The 14,462-nt window shown below is 35.9% G+C and overlaps 3 protein-coding genes and 1 pseudogene across 3 annotated transcripts in view; 3 read left to right on the forward strand and 1 right to left on the reverse strand.

Moving 5' to 3' along the window:
* Nucleotides 1–2,096: 2,096 nt before the first annotated feature.
* LOC107657100 (chymotrypsin A-like) lies at nucleotides 2,097–4,439 on the forward strand. The gene is made up of 7 exons (XM_016445105.1): nucleotides 2,097–2,192; nucleotides 2,339–2,442; nucleotides 2,528–2,607; nucleotides 2,747–2,825; nucleotides 3,674–3,854; nucleotides 4,008–4,141; nucleotides 4,234–4,439. The coding sequence occupies exons 1-7, from the start codon at nucleotides 2,141–2,143 to the stop codon at nucleotides 4,393–4,395; spliced, it is 792 nt and encodes a 263-aa protein (XP_016300591.1). The 5' UTR covers nucleotides 2,097–2,140; the 3' UTR covers nucleotides 4,396–4,439.
* A 1,872-nt stretch (nucleotides 4,440–6,311) lies between these two features.
* On the forward strand, nucleotides 6,312–8,601 carry LOC107657102 (chymotrypsin A-like; annotated as a pseudogene).
* Nucleotides 8,602–9,258: 657 nt separating this feature from the next.
* On the reverse strand, nucleotides 9,259–12,745 carry LOC107657089 (agouti-related protein-like). Its single transcript, XM_016445096.1, has 6 exons — nucleotides 12,685–12,745; nucleotides 12,422–12,478; nucleotides 10,969–11,122; nucleotides 10,596–10,767; nucleotides 10,064–10,143; nucleotides 9,259–9,657 (listed from the first exon to the last, which is right to left on the reverse strand). The coding sequence occupies exons 4-6, from the start codon at nucleotides 10,702–10,704 to the stop codon at nucleotides 9,508–9,510; spliced, it is 339 nt and encodes a 112-aa protein (XP_016300582.1). The 5' UTR covers nucleotides 10,705–10,767; nucleotides 10,969–11,122; nucleotides 12,422–12,478; nucleotides 12,685–12,745; the 3' UTR covers nucleotides 9,259–9,507.
* Nucleotides 12,746–13,288: 543 nt separating this feature from the next.
* LOC107657104 (V-type proton ATPase subunit d 1) overlaps nucleotides 13,289–14,462 on the forward strand; it is a 14,165-nt gene continuing 12,991 nt past the window's right edge. Inside the window, exon 1 of the mRNA XM_016445107.1 lies at nucleotides 13,289–13,520. Coding sequence (XP_016300593.1) covers nucleotides 13,394–13,520 — 127 coding nt within the window. The 5' untranslated portion in view covers nucleotides 13,289–13,393. The remainder of the gene's footprint in view (nucleotides 13,521–14,462) is intronic.

The following is a 14,462-nucleotide window of genomic DNA, read 5'->3' on the forward strand; positions in this document are numbered from 1 at the left end:
TGGCCCTAACAGGTAAGTTTTTTGGGGTATGTAGCCTAGGCCTTTGGCCGTAGGGAATAATGTCACTGACAGCCGTATAACATCCCAGGGGCAACTCCCATGGCAATATGGTAGAGTGGTACTTAGTGCTCGCCATGGTTTCTGGCATTGTGCCAGCATGGTGGCGTGGGTATACCGTTCCCCATAGCGACCACTAGAGGACGCAGTTCGAAGTTTTTTTGAGAAAACAAAAACTCCTTAGGAGCCACACATAGGAGCCTGATAAAAATGTTCATTTTAGAAGAAAATTTCAAATGGCACTTAGAGGCTTTTGCATCTGAACTCTTCATATATATATATATATATATTCTCTCTGAGGAGTTGGATTCCTCGCTTCATGGGCGGTTCTCGTGGTAGTGCTGAGCAGTGCTCCCCTTTTATAAAAAGGTTACCTATGAGCACGCTATTCTTTCTGAATTCGGAGTTCTTCTCTTACGTGAGAGTTGAGTTCTGTTTTTCTCAGAGCACCTGGAACCAGCAGCATCAGGCGAACTAGGCCCTTCCTCTGCCTCTCTGATGCGCTGAGTAAGGGCATAAAAAATAAAGACAAAAAAACAAACAAAACAAAACTGATGATATTAATTCCTATTAACTTTGCCACCTGCCATTCATTTTTAATCTATAATGGAATTATATATAAAAAGTTACTTTTTATTTTCTATATATCAATTATGATAACAGTCTGGTAATCTTTTTATAAATACACTGTTATTGTTTTAAAGCATAGAATATTTGAATAAATGTTACGAAATTACACAGTATAAGCACTCTTATCACTTTAAATACAATATCTTTGGACAGCTCCAAAACTGACACTTGATCATATAGGTGCTACATTTTTGTTACGCAATTATGAATATAAAAGCACAATGAAGCCATTTATACACAACTGTTAATCTAATAAATCTTAAAACATTGAAAAAAAAAAGGATAATATAATTGTATTCACAGTCTCTCCACTCTCCATTTCAATTTTCAACTTTTGAAAGCAATACTGGCAATATTGCATGCTTTCTTAGAATTAATTCCTAATGTCGCTGCTGCATTTCCATTCCATTTAAATCTCTGAATTAAAATGAGCACCACAGGAATAAATATAAATTTGAAAATGAATACAAAATGACTAATGAATAAAAAAATTAATTCTACCAAGCTCAGTTCCTCTTTGAAATAAATGTCATAATATTTGCTATCCAGTACAAAGTATATTGGTTGCAGAATGCAAGGTTTGCAACTAATGTGATTATGCATATTTACAGCACATACAGCTGCACTAATGTACATGTAGGGAATAGGCTTCGTGAAGAGGTTTACCGAACCTGGGAATCAGTGCAGATGTGGACACACAGGCCTTGAAACAGAGAATACACCTTTATCAGTATGAATGAAAATACAACCAATCGGGTCAGGGTTATTGCAGTAAACACGATGACTTTTGAAAAATGTGTTACGCAACACAAATTAAAGAGAGCAGAATTCATTCAATAAGCTTATTTGACAGATGCAAAATATAAAATCCTCTAATTAACCTTACAGGAAGTGTTTTGTGCATTCTTCTAATTAACAGAGGATATTACACAAAATAACAAAACTCACACATGAAATATGTAACGGCCATTTCCACCACATAGGTATTATCAACTATAATCATTCATATAAAATGGAAGTTATCCGTCTTCTGAGAACAGTTTTCCTAAGAAATTTATTTCACAGTATTAGAGCTATTTTCAATCTGTGAATCTGCAGCATTCAGTCTTTATTGGTAGGATTTCTGTAGCTCCAACAGTACAGTAAGGTGCTAGTAATGTCAGGGTTAAGGGTTTGACTCCCAGGGAATGCATGAACTGATCAAAATATTACTTTCAATGCCGTTTTAGTTGCTTTCAAATGCATAAATATAAATGTAATTCACAGATGAAAGACTTACAGCTGATTTAAAGCAACCAGAAGGAGGAGGCGTTATCTTTTGTAGGGATGGAAAAAAAAACTCTCTCTTGCAAGGTGCACACTATCCCACAGTAGTGAGATAAGATGTCCAGTGTATGAATGAGGACAGAATATATAAAGACCTCAAAGGAGCAGACAATATTCAAGTGCAGCAATGGCCTTCTTTTGGATACTCTCCTGTCTCGCATTCTTTGGTGCAGCCTATGGTACGATCCTACAATTTTTTTGTTTTGGTTTGTTTCAAAATAAGATACTTTAATAACAGCCTTTAAGCCTAGATTACTTTTATTAAATAGCCCTTAGAACGCATGAATCTGTTAAACTGCTTTGATTCTATTTTTTGGTCTGTCAGGCTGTGGCGTTCCTGCCATCCCCCCTGTTATCACTGGCTACTCCAGGATTGTGAATGGTGAGGAGGCACGGCCTCACTCCTGGCCCTGGCAGGTGTCTCTGCAGGTAAAATCTGTGTCAATAACAATACCGTTTAAATGCTAACTCAAAAGGTTTATTAAATTATTACATCATTTAAAATTTATTCCAGGACTCCACTGGCTTCCACTTCTGCGGTGGCTCTCTGATCAATGAGTTGTGGGTTGTGACTGCTGCTCACTGCGATGTCAGGTAAGACAAGACTAAATTTACAACTTTACAATGTTTAGCCTGTAGGAATCTATTGGGATTACGTTTGCTTTTTTAAACTTGCATGTCCTGTTGCCAAAGTTTTTGGGTTACAAAATTTTAATTATTTCATTTTTTACAGAACCTCTCACCGTGTTATCCTGGGTGAGCATGATCGCTCATCCAATGCTGAGGCCATTCAGACCATTAGTGTTGGAAAGGTGTGTAGACTCTCAATATCTATTATACTGAGCATAATTTCCTACACAATTCTGTTTTAGCAGGGGGAGCCTCCATCCAAATTCACTACATAAATATATTGCAAAATAATTTAATTGATTGATAAAAACTATACATAAAATGTGTATCTTTGACAGTCAGTCAGTGATGATCCTCACACAAAACATTCTTCATTCATTCAACATCTGTGAAGATATTAAAAATTACTATTCAGGACTACCTCAATCAGTGTAGCGAATTTCATGATTTTCCTATCTACAGTTCATAGGGCTGCCATAGACTTCTAACAATACCAATAGCACCTTCAGTGCTTGGCCCCTAATAATGATAACTTGCAGTTGTGTAAGTAAGTAAGCCAGGTGTTGATTCACTAACAGATCTGATCGATATAGTTCAGTAAAGACTTTATCAAACTGGAACCTTTTTGAACTATTCATTAAAAGAACCTTCTAGTGAAAATCATTCTATCATTTCCAGCCATTCTATCGTGGAACACGGTGTTGTATTGCTTCACATTCACACTCACAACCTATAATATGATTTCTTTTCGCTGAAGATTCAGTAGCCGATTCCCCGCTGTTGAAAAGCGCTGCTACACTAGTGTATCATACCTGAATCACTGGAGACAGTCTTTTAACAGAAAACTTAAGAGAGAATTCCCACAGATGAAAATCTGAAAATCTAAAAGCGCTGCTAGACTAGTGTATCATACCTGAATCACTGGAGACAGTCTTTTAACAGAAAACTTAAGAGATAATTCCCACAGATGAAAATCTGAAAATCTACTTGAAAATCTGAATGCTGATATGTCTGTAACCTTTCCCCACAGTCCATCAAGCACCCTAACTACAACAGCTTCACCATCAACAACGACATCCTCCTGATCAAGCTGGCCACTCCAGCTCAGCTCAACCCTCACGTGTCTCCTGTGTGTCTCGCTGAAACCAGCGACAACTTCCCTGGAGGCATGATGTGTGTGACCTCTGGATGGGGCCTGACCAGATATAATGGTGAGTTTCAGAATCTTCTTTCATTTCAGCATTTTTTATCAGTTTGCATGTATTTTTAAAACTTGAATGTATATTTTAGCATTTGTTCATATTCTCTGTCCTGATTTATTTTCTGTTGAAAGCTTTTAAAATTCTGCCAATCTACCCTTTCAGCTCCTGATACCCCTGCCCTGCTCCAGCAGGCTGCTCTGCCTCTGCTGACCAATGATGACTGCAAGCGTTTCTGGGGAACCAACATCACTGATCTGATGATCTGTGCTGGAGCATCTGGTGCTTCTTCTTGCATGGTGAATTTCTATTGATTTACCAGTTTACCTCTCTATTTGTTCTTGAAGTTCTTGAAGGTTGTACAGATCTGACTAACTTTTGTGTGTTTCAGGGTGATTCTGGCGGTCCTCTGGTCTGTGAGAAGAATGGCGTCTGGACTCTGGTTGGTATAGTGTCTTGGGGAAGCAGCACCTGCTCAACCAGTTCACCTGGCGTGTACGCCCGTGTCACCAAACTCCGTGCCTGGGTTGACCAGACCATTGCTGCAAACTAAAGAATAATGTTTATACAGTAGTTCTTGGTCATGATGTTTATCAATAAAGTTTTATTTTGAGAAAACAAAAACTCCTTGATTGTTCTTGTGTCATAAAAATGTTTCTAACTTAAGTCAGAGTAATTTACAGTGGACAATGGACATTCCATATGTTTGAGTGATTTAATCTTATTGCATCATTTTAATAACTACAAATCAATCATAAAATAATTTTTGAAAATAATTGTGAAATTTTAAAATAAAATAATAGTGATATAAAGCAGGCAATTGTGGCTAGCATGTCTGGAGCACTTTGTGAACATCAATGAACTGAAAAAAAAATTGATAGTGGAAAATAAAATATATAAATATCATTTATGTGCGTGTATGTAATGTATACTCAAACATGTAAGGGCATAAAAAAGAAAGAAAAAAAAAAAACGAATGATATTAATTCATATTAACTTTGACCTGGCCATTCATTTTTAATCTAAAATGGAATTATATATAAAAAGTAACTTTTTGTTTTCTATATATCAATTATGATAACATAAGGCTTGTAAGTCTTTTTATAAATACACTGTTATTGCTTTAAAGCACATAATATTTTATAAATGTTATGAAATTACACAGTATAAGCACTCATCACTTTAAATACAATATCTCTGGACAGCTCCAAAACTGACACTTGATCATATAGGTGCTACATTTTTGTTACGCAATTATGAATATAAAAGCACAATGAAGCCATTTATACACAACTGTTAATCTAATAAATCTTAAAACATTGAAAAAAAAAGGATAATATAATTGTATTCACAGTCTCTCCACTCTCCATTTCAATTTTCAACTTTTCAAAGCAATACTGGCAATATTGCATGCTTTCTTAGAATTAATTCCTAATGTTGCTGCTGCATTTCCATTCCATTTAAATCTCTGAATTAAAATGAGCACCACAGGAATAAATATAAATTTGAAAATTAATACGAAATAACTAATGAATAAAAAAAAAATATATATATATTCTACCAAGCTCAGTTCCTCTTTGAAATAAATGTCATAATATTTGCTATCCAGTACAAAGTATATTGGTTGCAGAATGCAAGGTTTGCAACTAATGTGATTATGCATATTTACAGCACATACAGCTGCACTAATGTACATGTAGGGAATAGGCTTCGTGAAGAGGTTTACCAAACCTGGGAATCAGTGCAGATGTGGACACACAGGCCTTGAAACAGAGAATACACCTCTATCAGTGTGAATGAAAATACAACCAATAGGGTCAGGGTTATTGCAGTAAACACGATGACTTTTGAAAAATGTGTTACGCAACACAAATTAAAGAGAGCAGAATTCATTCAATAAGCTTATTTGACAGATGCAAAATATAAAATCCTCTAATTAACCTTACAGGAAGTGTTTTGTGCATTCTTCTAATTAACAGAGGATATTACACAAAATAACAAAACTCACACATGAAATATGTAACGGCCATTTCCACCACATAGGTATTATCAACTATAATCATTCATATGAAATGGAAGTTATCCGTCTTCTGAGAACAGTTTTCCTAAGAAATTTATTTCACAGTATTAGAGCTATTTTATATCTGTGAATCTGCAGCATTCAGTCTTTATTGGTAGGATTTCTGTAGCTCCAAAAGTACAGTAAGGTGCTAGTAATGTCAGGGTTAAGGGTTTGACTCCCAGGGAATGCATGAACTGATCAAAATATTACTTTCAATGCCGTTTTAGTTGCTTTCAAATGCATAAATATAAATGTAATTCACAGATGAAAGACTTACAGCTGATTTAAAGCAACCAGAAGGAGGAGGCGTTATCTTTTGTAGGGATGGAAAAAAAAACTCTCTCTTGCAAGGTGCACACTATCCCACAGTAGTGAGATAAGATGTCCAGTGTATGAATGAGGACAGAATATATAAAGACCTCAAAGGAGCAGACAATATTCAAGTGCAGCAATGGCCTTCTTTTGGATACTCTCCTGTCACGCCTTCTTTGGTGCAGCCTATGGTACGATCCTACAATTTTTTGTTTTGGTTTGTTTCAAAATAAGATACTTTAATAACAGCCTTTAAGCCTAGATTACTTTTATTAAATAGCCCTTAGAACGCATGAATCTGTTAAACTGCTTTGATTCTATTTTTTGGTCTGTCAGGCTGTGGCGTTCCTGCCATCCCCCCTGTTATCACTGGCTACTCCAGGATTGTGAATGGTGAGGAGGCACGGCCTCACTCCTGGCCCTGGCAGGTGTCTCTGCAGGTAAAATCTGTGTCAATAACAATACCGTTTAAATGCTAACTCAAAAGGTTTATTAAATTATTACATCATTTAAAATTTATTCCAGGACTCCACTGGCTTCCACTTCTGCGGTGGCTCTCTGATCAATGAGTTGTGGGTTGTGACTGCTGCTCACTGCGATGTCAGGTAAGACAAGACTAAATTTACAACTTTACAATGTTTAGCCTGTAGGAATCTATTGGGATTACGTTTGCTTTTTTAAACTTGCATGTCCTGTTGCCAAAGTTTTTGGGTTACAAAATTTTAATTATTTCATTTTTTACAGAACCTCTCACCGTGTTATCCTGGGTGAGCATGATCGCTCATCCAATGCTGAGGCCATTCAGACCATTAGTGTTGGAAAGGTGTGTAGACTCTCAATATCTATTATACTGAGCATAATTTCCTACACAATTCTGTTTTAGCAGGGGGAGCCTCCATCCAAATTCACTACATAAATATATTGCAAAATCGTTTCGTTGATTAATAAAAACTATACATAAAATGGTATCTTTAACAACACGTCATATGGACAATCAGTCAGTGATGATGCTCACACAAAACATTCTTCATTCATTCGACATCTGTGAAGATATTATAAATTACTATTCAGGACTACCTCAATCAGTGTAGCGAATTTCATGATTTTCCTATCTACAGTTCATAGGGCTGCCATAGACTTCTAACAATACCAATAGCACCTTCAGTGCTTGGCCCCTAATAATGATAACTTGCAGTTGTGTAAGTAAGTAAGCCAGGTGTTGATTCACTAACAGATCTGATCGATATAGTTCAGTAAAGACTTTATCAAACTGGAACCTTTTTGAACTATTCATTAAAAGAACCTTCTAGTGAAAGTCATTCTATCATTTATAGCCATTCTATCGTGGAACACGGTGTTGTATTGCTTCACATTCACACTCACAACCTATAATATGATTTCTTTTCGCTGAAGATTCAGTAGCCGATTCCCCGCTGTTGAAAAGCGCTGCTACACTAGTGTATCATACCTGAATCACTGGAGACAGTCTTTTAACAGAAAACTTAAGAGAGAATTCCCACAGATGAAAATCTGAAAATCTACTTGAAAATCTGAATGCTGATATGTCTGTAACCTTTCCCCACAGTCCATCAAGCACCCTAACTACAACAGCTTCACCATCAACAACGACATCCTCCTGATCAAGCTTTCCACTCCAGCTTAGCTCAACACTCACGTGTCTCCTGTGTGTCTCGCTGAAACCAGCGACAACTTCCCTGGAGGCATGATGTGTGTGACCTCTGGATGGGGCCTGACCAGATATAATGGTGAGTTTCAGAATCTTCTTTCATTTCAGCATTTTTATCAGTTTGCATGTATTGTCAAAACTTGAATGTATATTTTAGCATTTGTTCATATTCTCTGTCCTGATCTATTTTCTGTTGAAAGCTTTTAAAATTCTGCCAATCTACCCTTTCAGCTCCTGATACCCCTGCCCTGCTCCAGCAGGCTGCTCTGCCTCTGCTGACCAATGATGACTGCAAGCGTTTCTGGGGAACCAAGATCACTGATCTGATGATCTGTGCTGGAGCATCTGGTGTCTCCTCTTGCATGGTGAGCTGTCCTAAATAAATTTATGATCATTATTTAATATTATTTAAAATGTCTTCTTACATGTATAGGTAAATGTTTTGATTACAACTCTCCTATGTGTGTTTCAGGGTGATTCTGGCGGTCCTCTGGTCTGTGAGAAGAATGGAGTCTGGACTCTGGTTGGTATCATGTCCTGGGGAAGCAGCACCTGCTCCACTTCCACCCCAGCCGTGTATGCCCGTGTCACCAAACTCCGTGCCTGGGTTGACCAGACCATTGCTGCAAACTAAAGCAGCCATTAATACTGTCTTTAGTTTCATCAATAAAGATGTGTGACATGACCTTTGGTTCAATTGGATATATTGAAAAATAGAGTGCAACATTTCTATACATGCAATTTATAGAAGTCTATAAATGCACATTTATCCACTACCAGTATACTTTACTAGTATTATTTTCCCCATTTTAGAATATCATGAAGTCATCAAAACACAATTGGAATTACTGGAATTAATATATGTAGTGATTACAAAAGTTAAAAAGATCAAAACTGCATTATATTTGAGCTTCTTCAAAATAGCCACTATTTGCCATAAACATGCTCTGGTTATTTTCTAAACTGATTTTATGAGGTGTATCCTGGGATGCTTTTTCAAAATATTGAAAGTTTTGCAATGCATGCAGGACGCTTGTTGCATTTTCATACATTATCCATTCCTTTCCTCGCTCACTAGGATGCAGCTTTCTGTTTGAGAAGTATTCAATACAGTATATACCATGTTTTTTGGTAACCTTTTGTAAAGCAGAGATGAATCTGTTTTTCTTCTAGCTCTCAGTGTGTGCAGTTGTACACAGTTCAGTTTTGATGTCAGGTGGTTTGATACCATTCATAGCTTTTTTAAGTTAATACTCTACAGATCTGCAATAATCAGTTTATTGAATGCACATATACAAAATATTTGAGACAATATTTGAGTAGATTTTGACCTTAAAATTGCAATAAAATTACACCATAAAACTGCAGCAATACAAATCTGAAATGTTAAGAGCCAAGGTGCACTCTTTAGGCTTTGTGTAGCTTTAATATTAAAAAATTATATATTTGGTCTATTGTAACAAACTTTTCTGTGGATAGTGTGAGGCTGTACATTTACACTATCCACATATACATTCTGGAGCTGTATAAACTGTAAATGTAAAAGCCACAATTAGACATTTCAGAGTAGAATTTGGCTCTATGCATATTCGTGTTTGCAGGTGTTAACAGAAGGCCTTAAAGAAACGGCAGTAACACGTATCGCAGGGGTTGCAGCAGGGCATGTGATGACCCAAGCAGGACTGCTGATGAGGGATGCAGCGGCTGGGGGAGCGAGTGCCTCTTCTCTGCAGCCGTACAGCTTTACCCAGATCCTGTAGTTATGGCAACAAAAATACTTCACTATCATAGAAGAACATTTTCCAGCTTGGCGGAGTGGTGCTCAAATTTTCAGACCAGTTACCATGTCCAATTAAATCGAGATCCAAGTCATCACCTTAATTATTTGTGTATCACATTGCTGACATAGAAATGTGGGCTATGCCTTAGAGTTTAATACTTAAATGCAAAAAAAAAAAAAAAAAACCTAGCCTGTTAAAATTGTAAACTGATCTTAGAAATAAAACACTAAAAAATAAAAACAACAATTTAAATAAAATACAATTTTTCTAATTATTTGATCACAATCACACGAGCCATATGACCTGGAGGCACGTACCATTGGTGGTACACGTAAAGTCACTTGATATTAAACGCATATGCTAAATGTCAATTACTCACCTCATCATAGGATTCAAGGTCTTCTAGCAGTTTTTCTTCTGCTGAGTTTATTTCAAGGTGCTCCACTCCAAGTAGTAAGCCTATGATGTACAAAACACAAATGTACCAAACACACAAAAAAATACAAGCAGTCCATGATATGAATTTGAAATGTATTAATTTAATACTTAACATAACATGGGATTTACACAATGAAGTACTGACAATTTTTTACAAAAAATGTTGTGTACTACCATAATGAACAATGATCAAAATATTTGAAATGACTTTTGAAACGATTAGATGAAATATGAAATTAACTTGAAGTTGTTAAATAAATAAACAAACATTTTATTATTCAAATAATAATAATGATTATGTATTTAAATTAAGAGTTTGGACTAGTCATTCTTTATTATTACCATTTTCACATTTTAGAAAGAAAAAAAAAGAAAGAAAGAAAGAAAAAAAAAAACACTATCTCTGAAATTATCAACAGAAAAAGACACACGCCACATTTTTGGAAAATAACATCAGTCTATAGAAACCTTACCTGTGTCAGGTAGAGCAAAGGAGTTTTCACTATGTCTCAGGTTTGGATGTGATGCCATCACCATCACATTCATCAAAAAACAACTGAAGGTGGCTATGCTCAGCATCATAATCACTCAAACTCAAAAACAAGATAAACTTCAGCCACACTTTTAGTTTTCCGGTTGTATTCACTAAAAAGAGAGAGTGCAGTCAAGAAGCACTCAGATTGAAGTTAATCGTTCCTTAAATGTTTGAAATCGTGTTAATGTTTGTGAGCATGTAGACAGATGTGTACTTGGTATTTGCACTGGTTTGCATTTGCCATGCAGTATGTGTGTGGATTTGTGTATGTTTACACATGCACATGTATAAGTAAAACATTTTTGACTTACCTGCAGGGTTCTGTGTCCCAGGCTGAGGGTCTGCACTGGACTCTGTGATTTATAAGACTCCTTGAGGTGGGAGGTGAGGGACACATGGTCCTGATCAGTGGATGGAGGTGTGGTCTCTTGTGCCTGGCACAACCACTTAACTCCCACACAAACACTGACACACACATAAGCCCATGCACTCAACACAGGAAAAGATTAATAGAATTTCCTGGAGGACGGTGTAAGCTATTTCAGATTTTGACATTGTCAACTTATGTTAAATGTATAAAATTATATGAAAGTATGAAAAATGCATTGCTACTTAGTATAGCTCAGGTATGAAACATGGTGCTGCGTTTTGAACCAATACTCATAACAAATATTAGTTGAATGATGTTTAGTTTGGGTTATGATTTATTGCAACAAGGCATACTTACAGTTTTTACAGTCAATTTTTATATTTATACAATATTTATATAGATATTCAGTCCATATTCATTTATTTTTTTATTATATTATTATTTAGCTTGATTTTGTGATTTTGCTCATTATAAAAAATAACATTGCAATTGCTTCTGCATTGTTTAGCAATTTCAAAAAAAAATTAAAAATAAATAAATAAAATAAATAACAAAATAAAAAAATTATTTAGACATGAATTGTTGAAAAACATATTTGGTAACAAAATCGGTTAAAGGCCTGAATACTTGCACTAGGTACTGCATTTATACTACTTTATACGCCTAGTTAATGCTCAGTACCAGTAAACACTTAATTATGAAGCTAATACAGCTACACTCAGCTGATGACTCCAGCCTGCTGTTTTAGCACTGATGACGCAATACAGCATTCATTTGTGAGGAAATAAATTGTTTATGGTTAAGAACTTCAATACTTCTCTCTGTAAGGTCAGATTGGTCTGAATTGTTTATAAGTGGCAACTAGAATGTGTGATTAACAGAAACGTTATTTAGAGAATTTTGTATGAAACAAACAGGTCAAGTCAGCATTAGTTTATATATTTAAAGACTGGTCTATAAAGGATAGTAAGTAGACACAGCTGCATGGTGAATCTCTCTTTTTTATAATAAACAAACAAATAAATATTGCTTGTATGTAATGCTTAGCTGTCACCTGTCAATTTCTCATAAACAAATATTTGGTGCTATTTTAAACTATGCTTTTAGCTAACTATTGAATTAAGATGATTTCAGTTCATATCCTTCTCTTTGGAACATATAAACGGCATATTTGAAGAAATAATGGACTGAGCATTTCCGCTGAAAGGCACTTTATAAGCATTTAATTTTGCAGCAAAAAGAATTTATCAGAAGGAAGTGATGAGTTCACAGAAACCTATTAATTCTTCATGTAAAAATGCACATTAATGAATAATCTTCTGGTGAGCATCATCTGATAAAGCTTCTCCATTTATCTTATAGGTTGGTTACATCATGTATAATATTCATGGTACCTCTCCTTCAGAAGCTGGTCAGAGTGCACCACACACTGCCTTTCAAAAGCCAGTGGCCTTTAATTAATGAAGAAAAAACACATTCGTTGGTTTGTAAGGACGGTAGGCTATATCCTGGAAATATAATAAATATATTTCAGAAAAAAAATAAAAATTTTTTGCAGAAGGACAACGGAAACATTTCACATTTAATCATTCATTACAAAAACAAAACAAACAAACAAACAAACAATAAATGTGGAATCTTTAGTTTGAGGTCCTACTCAGCCCAGACAAAGCTCTTCGGTTGATTCTTCTGTTCAGGTGATTGTGCAGGGCTGGTCTGAGATCGGTGTTTAAGGTTTGATGATGGTCAGATGCTCGGTCACATGTGTGTGTGTGTGTATCCCGGTATCCGCAACTTCCCTCATTCAGCTATGGGAAGTCCGACTCATTTCCGCGAATCGGTTCTTTCGAAGAGTTTGAACAGTTTGAAAGATTCTGGCTTCAAAACGCTTCTCTTCTGTTCTTTTAGTCTAAAACTTTCCAGTAATTATACATTTTGTTTATTGCTATTTTTCCAAATGAAATTTAATTAATAACTGTTTATTGTTATGTATTTTTGTGTTGTAGTGTACCAGTTTAGCAGCTAAGGTTCAGCTCAGAATAAAGTAATTTTGAAATTTATAAACAACAAAATTGAAATTCATACATCTTTCGGGTGAAAACAAAAACAAAGTGCTTCGTATGTGTGTTGATTAAACTGCCATACAATCAAGCTGTAAACAATCCAGTAACGTTAGGCTATTCCTTTTGGGCTATTCTGGCTCATTGAACTGTTCAGACCAGTTTTGAGAACCTGTTCCATCAATTCACTGAAAACTGAAAAGATCCGACTCTTTACCAATCAGACAGCACTATCACTCAAGACTGCATTAAGGCTACGTCCATCTCTCTCTTAAGCTACTACACCGGTAGTCTTATTTTCTCACAATGCCTTTCTCTGAATTATATTTTAATGTGGACAATGGTTATCTAGAGGGGCTGGTGAGAGGTTTTAAGGCTGGTATTTTATCTCAGGCGGATTATTTGAATCTCGTTCAGTGTGAAACTCTGGAAGGTGAGTCGAATGTGTGTGTTGGCTGCTAGCTGTCCGTTTTCTTTAGCGACATTTCCACATACAGTTACGTGTTTTTATTGACATTTATCGTCGTTTAAAGATGCAAAGCCGAATTGCTGTGGTAACTCGCTGATAAGTCGCCTTATAACTAGCACAGCTAATGTTAGTTAGCTTAAGCCAGCATTCAAATTCCCTTCAGCAGGTGAAGATCAGTTTTTGTGTCACTATATATTCTTCATTTTTCTCAGACCTAATATTAAGTAAACAATTGAAGTCCTGTGATCATTAAATTGTTACTATTGACTACTAACGTTAGCATTTAAATGTACATGCTAACTGTGATGCTATCAGCTAACCTTACACACTCAATGTATCTAACGTTACTATTTTCTGATCTGTTTTATATGATCCTACGCAAATGTCTAGAGCACGGCTCTATTTTAATTATGCACAGTATGTAGTAAGTTACAGTATTATGTTTATAAGGCCTTGGTTTAACCTGACTGACTGACGGGTTACTGGGCATCATCATTTTATAAATGTTGAGTCGAGTAATAGATGCGGAGCTTTTATAGCAATGACCGAGATAAACAGTAAATGTTTACGTCTTTTATATAAACGAAAGCTGCTGGTTTCAGTTGAGGAATGATAGTCGATGGTGCCGGTCATGTGATGTATCATGACGTCACTTCTGTAGGATGGGCGGATTCTCCTTCAGCCTACGCTCATGGCTCTGTACTGCTGTATGGAGAATTTATGACTTAGTATAATGTTCCGCTGTCGGCAAGTTACCCGAAATTATTTAAAGCACATATTTACTTTAACTAAAAAAAAAAAAAAAAAAAAAAAAGTTGAATCTGCAGATATGGCCTTGTTTAGTGATCTGTGCCTTTGTGCATACGGACATCTGACTGCTAAGTAGTGATTGTGTTTCTCAGCAAT

The sequence above is a fragment of the Sinocyclocheilus anshuiensis genome, unplaced genomic scaffold (assembly GCF_001515605.1).
Source record: "Sinocyclocheilus anshuiensis isolate Anshui unplaced genomic scaffold, SAMN03320099.WGS_v1.1 scaffold944, whole genome shotgun sequence".
NCBI classification, from domain to species: Eukaryota; Metazoa; Chordata; class Actinopteri; order Cypriniformes; family Cyprinidae; genus Sinocyclocheilus; species Sinocyclocheilus anshuiensis.

What these genes read in the sequence shown, in the direction of transcription:
- LOC107657100 (XM_016445105.1), top strand. Translation starts at nt 2,141, where the DNA reads ATGGCCTTCTTTTGGATACTCTCCTGTCTCGCATTCTTTGGTGCAGCC. An exon ending in CCTGGCAGGTGTCTCTGCAG is followed by an intron (nt 2,443 to 2,527) that starts GTAAAATCTGTG and finishes AATTTATTCCAG; the next exon opens with GACTCCACTGGCTTCCACTT. An exon ending in AGACCATTAGTGTTGGAAAG is followed by an intron (nt 2,826 to 3,673) that starts GTGTGTAGACTC and finishes CTTTCCCCACAG; the next exon opens with TCCATCAAGCACCCTAACTA.
- LOC107657089 (XM_016445096.1), bottom strand. Translation starts at nt 10,704, where the DNA reads ATGATGCTGAGCATAGCCACCTTCAGTTGTTTTTTGATGAATGTGATG. An exon ending in CTTTGCTCTACCTGACACAG is followed by an intron (nt 10,144 to 10,595) that starts GTAAGGTTTCTA and finishes TGTACATCATAG; the next exon opens with GCTTACTACTTGGAGTGGAG. An exon ending in ACCTTGAATCCTATGATGAG is followed by an intron (nt 9,658 to 10,063) that starts GTGAGTAATTGA and finishes CCATAACTACAG; the next exon opens with GATCTGGGTAAAGCTGTACG.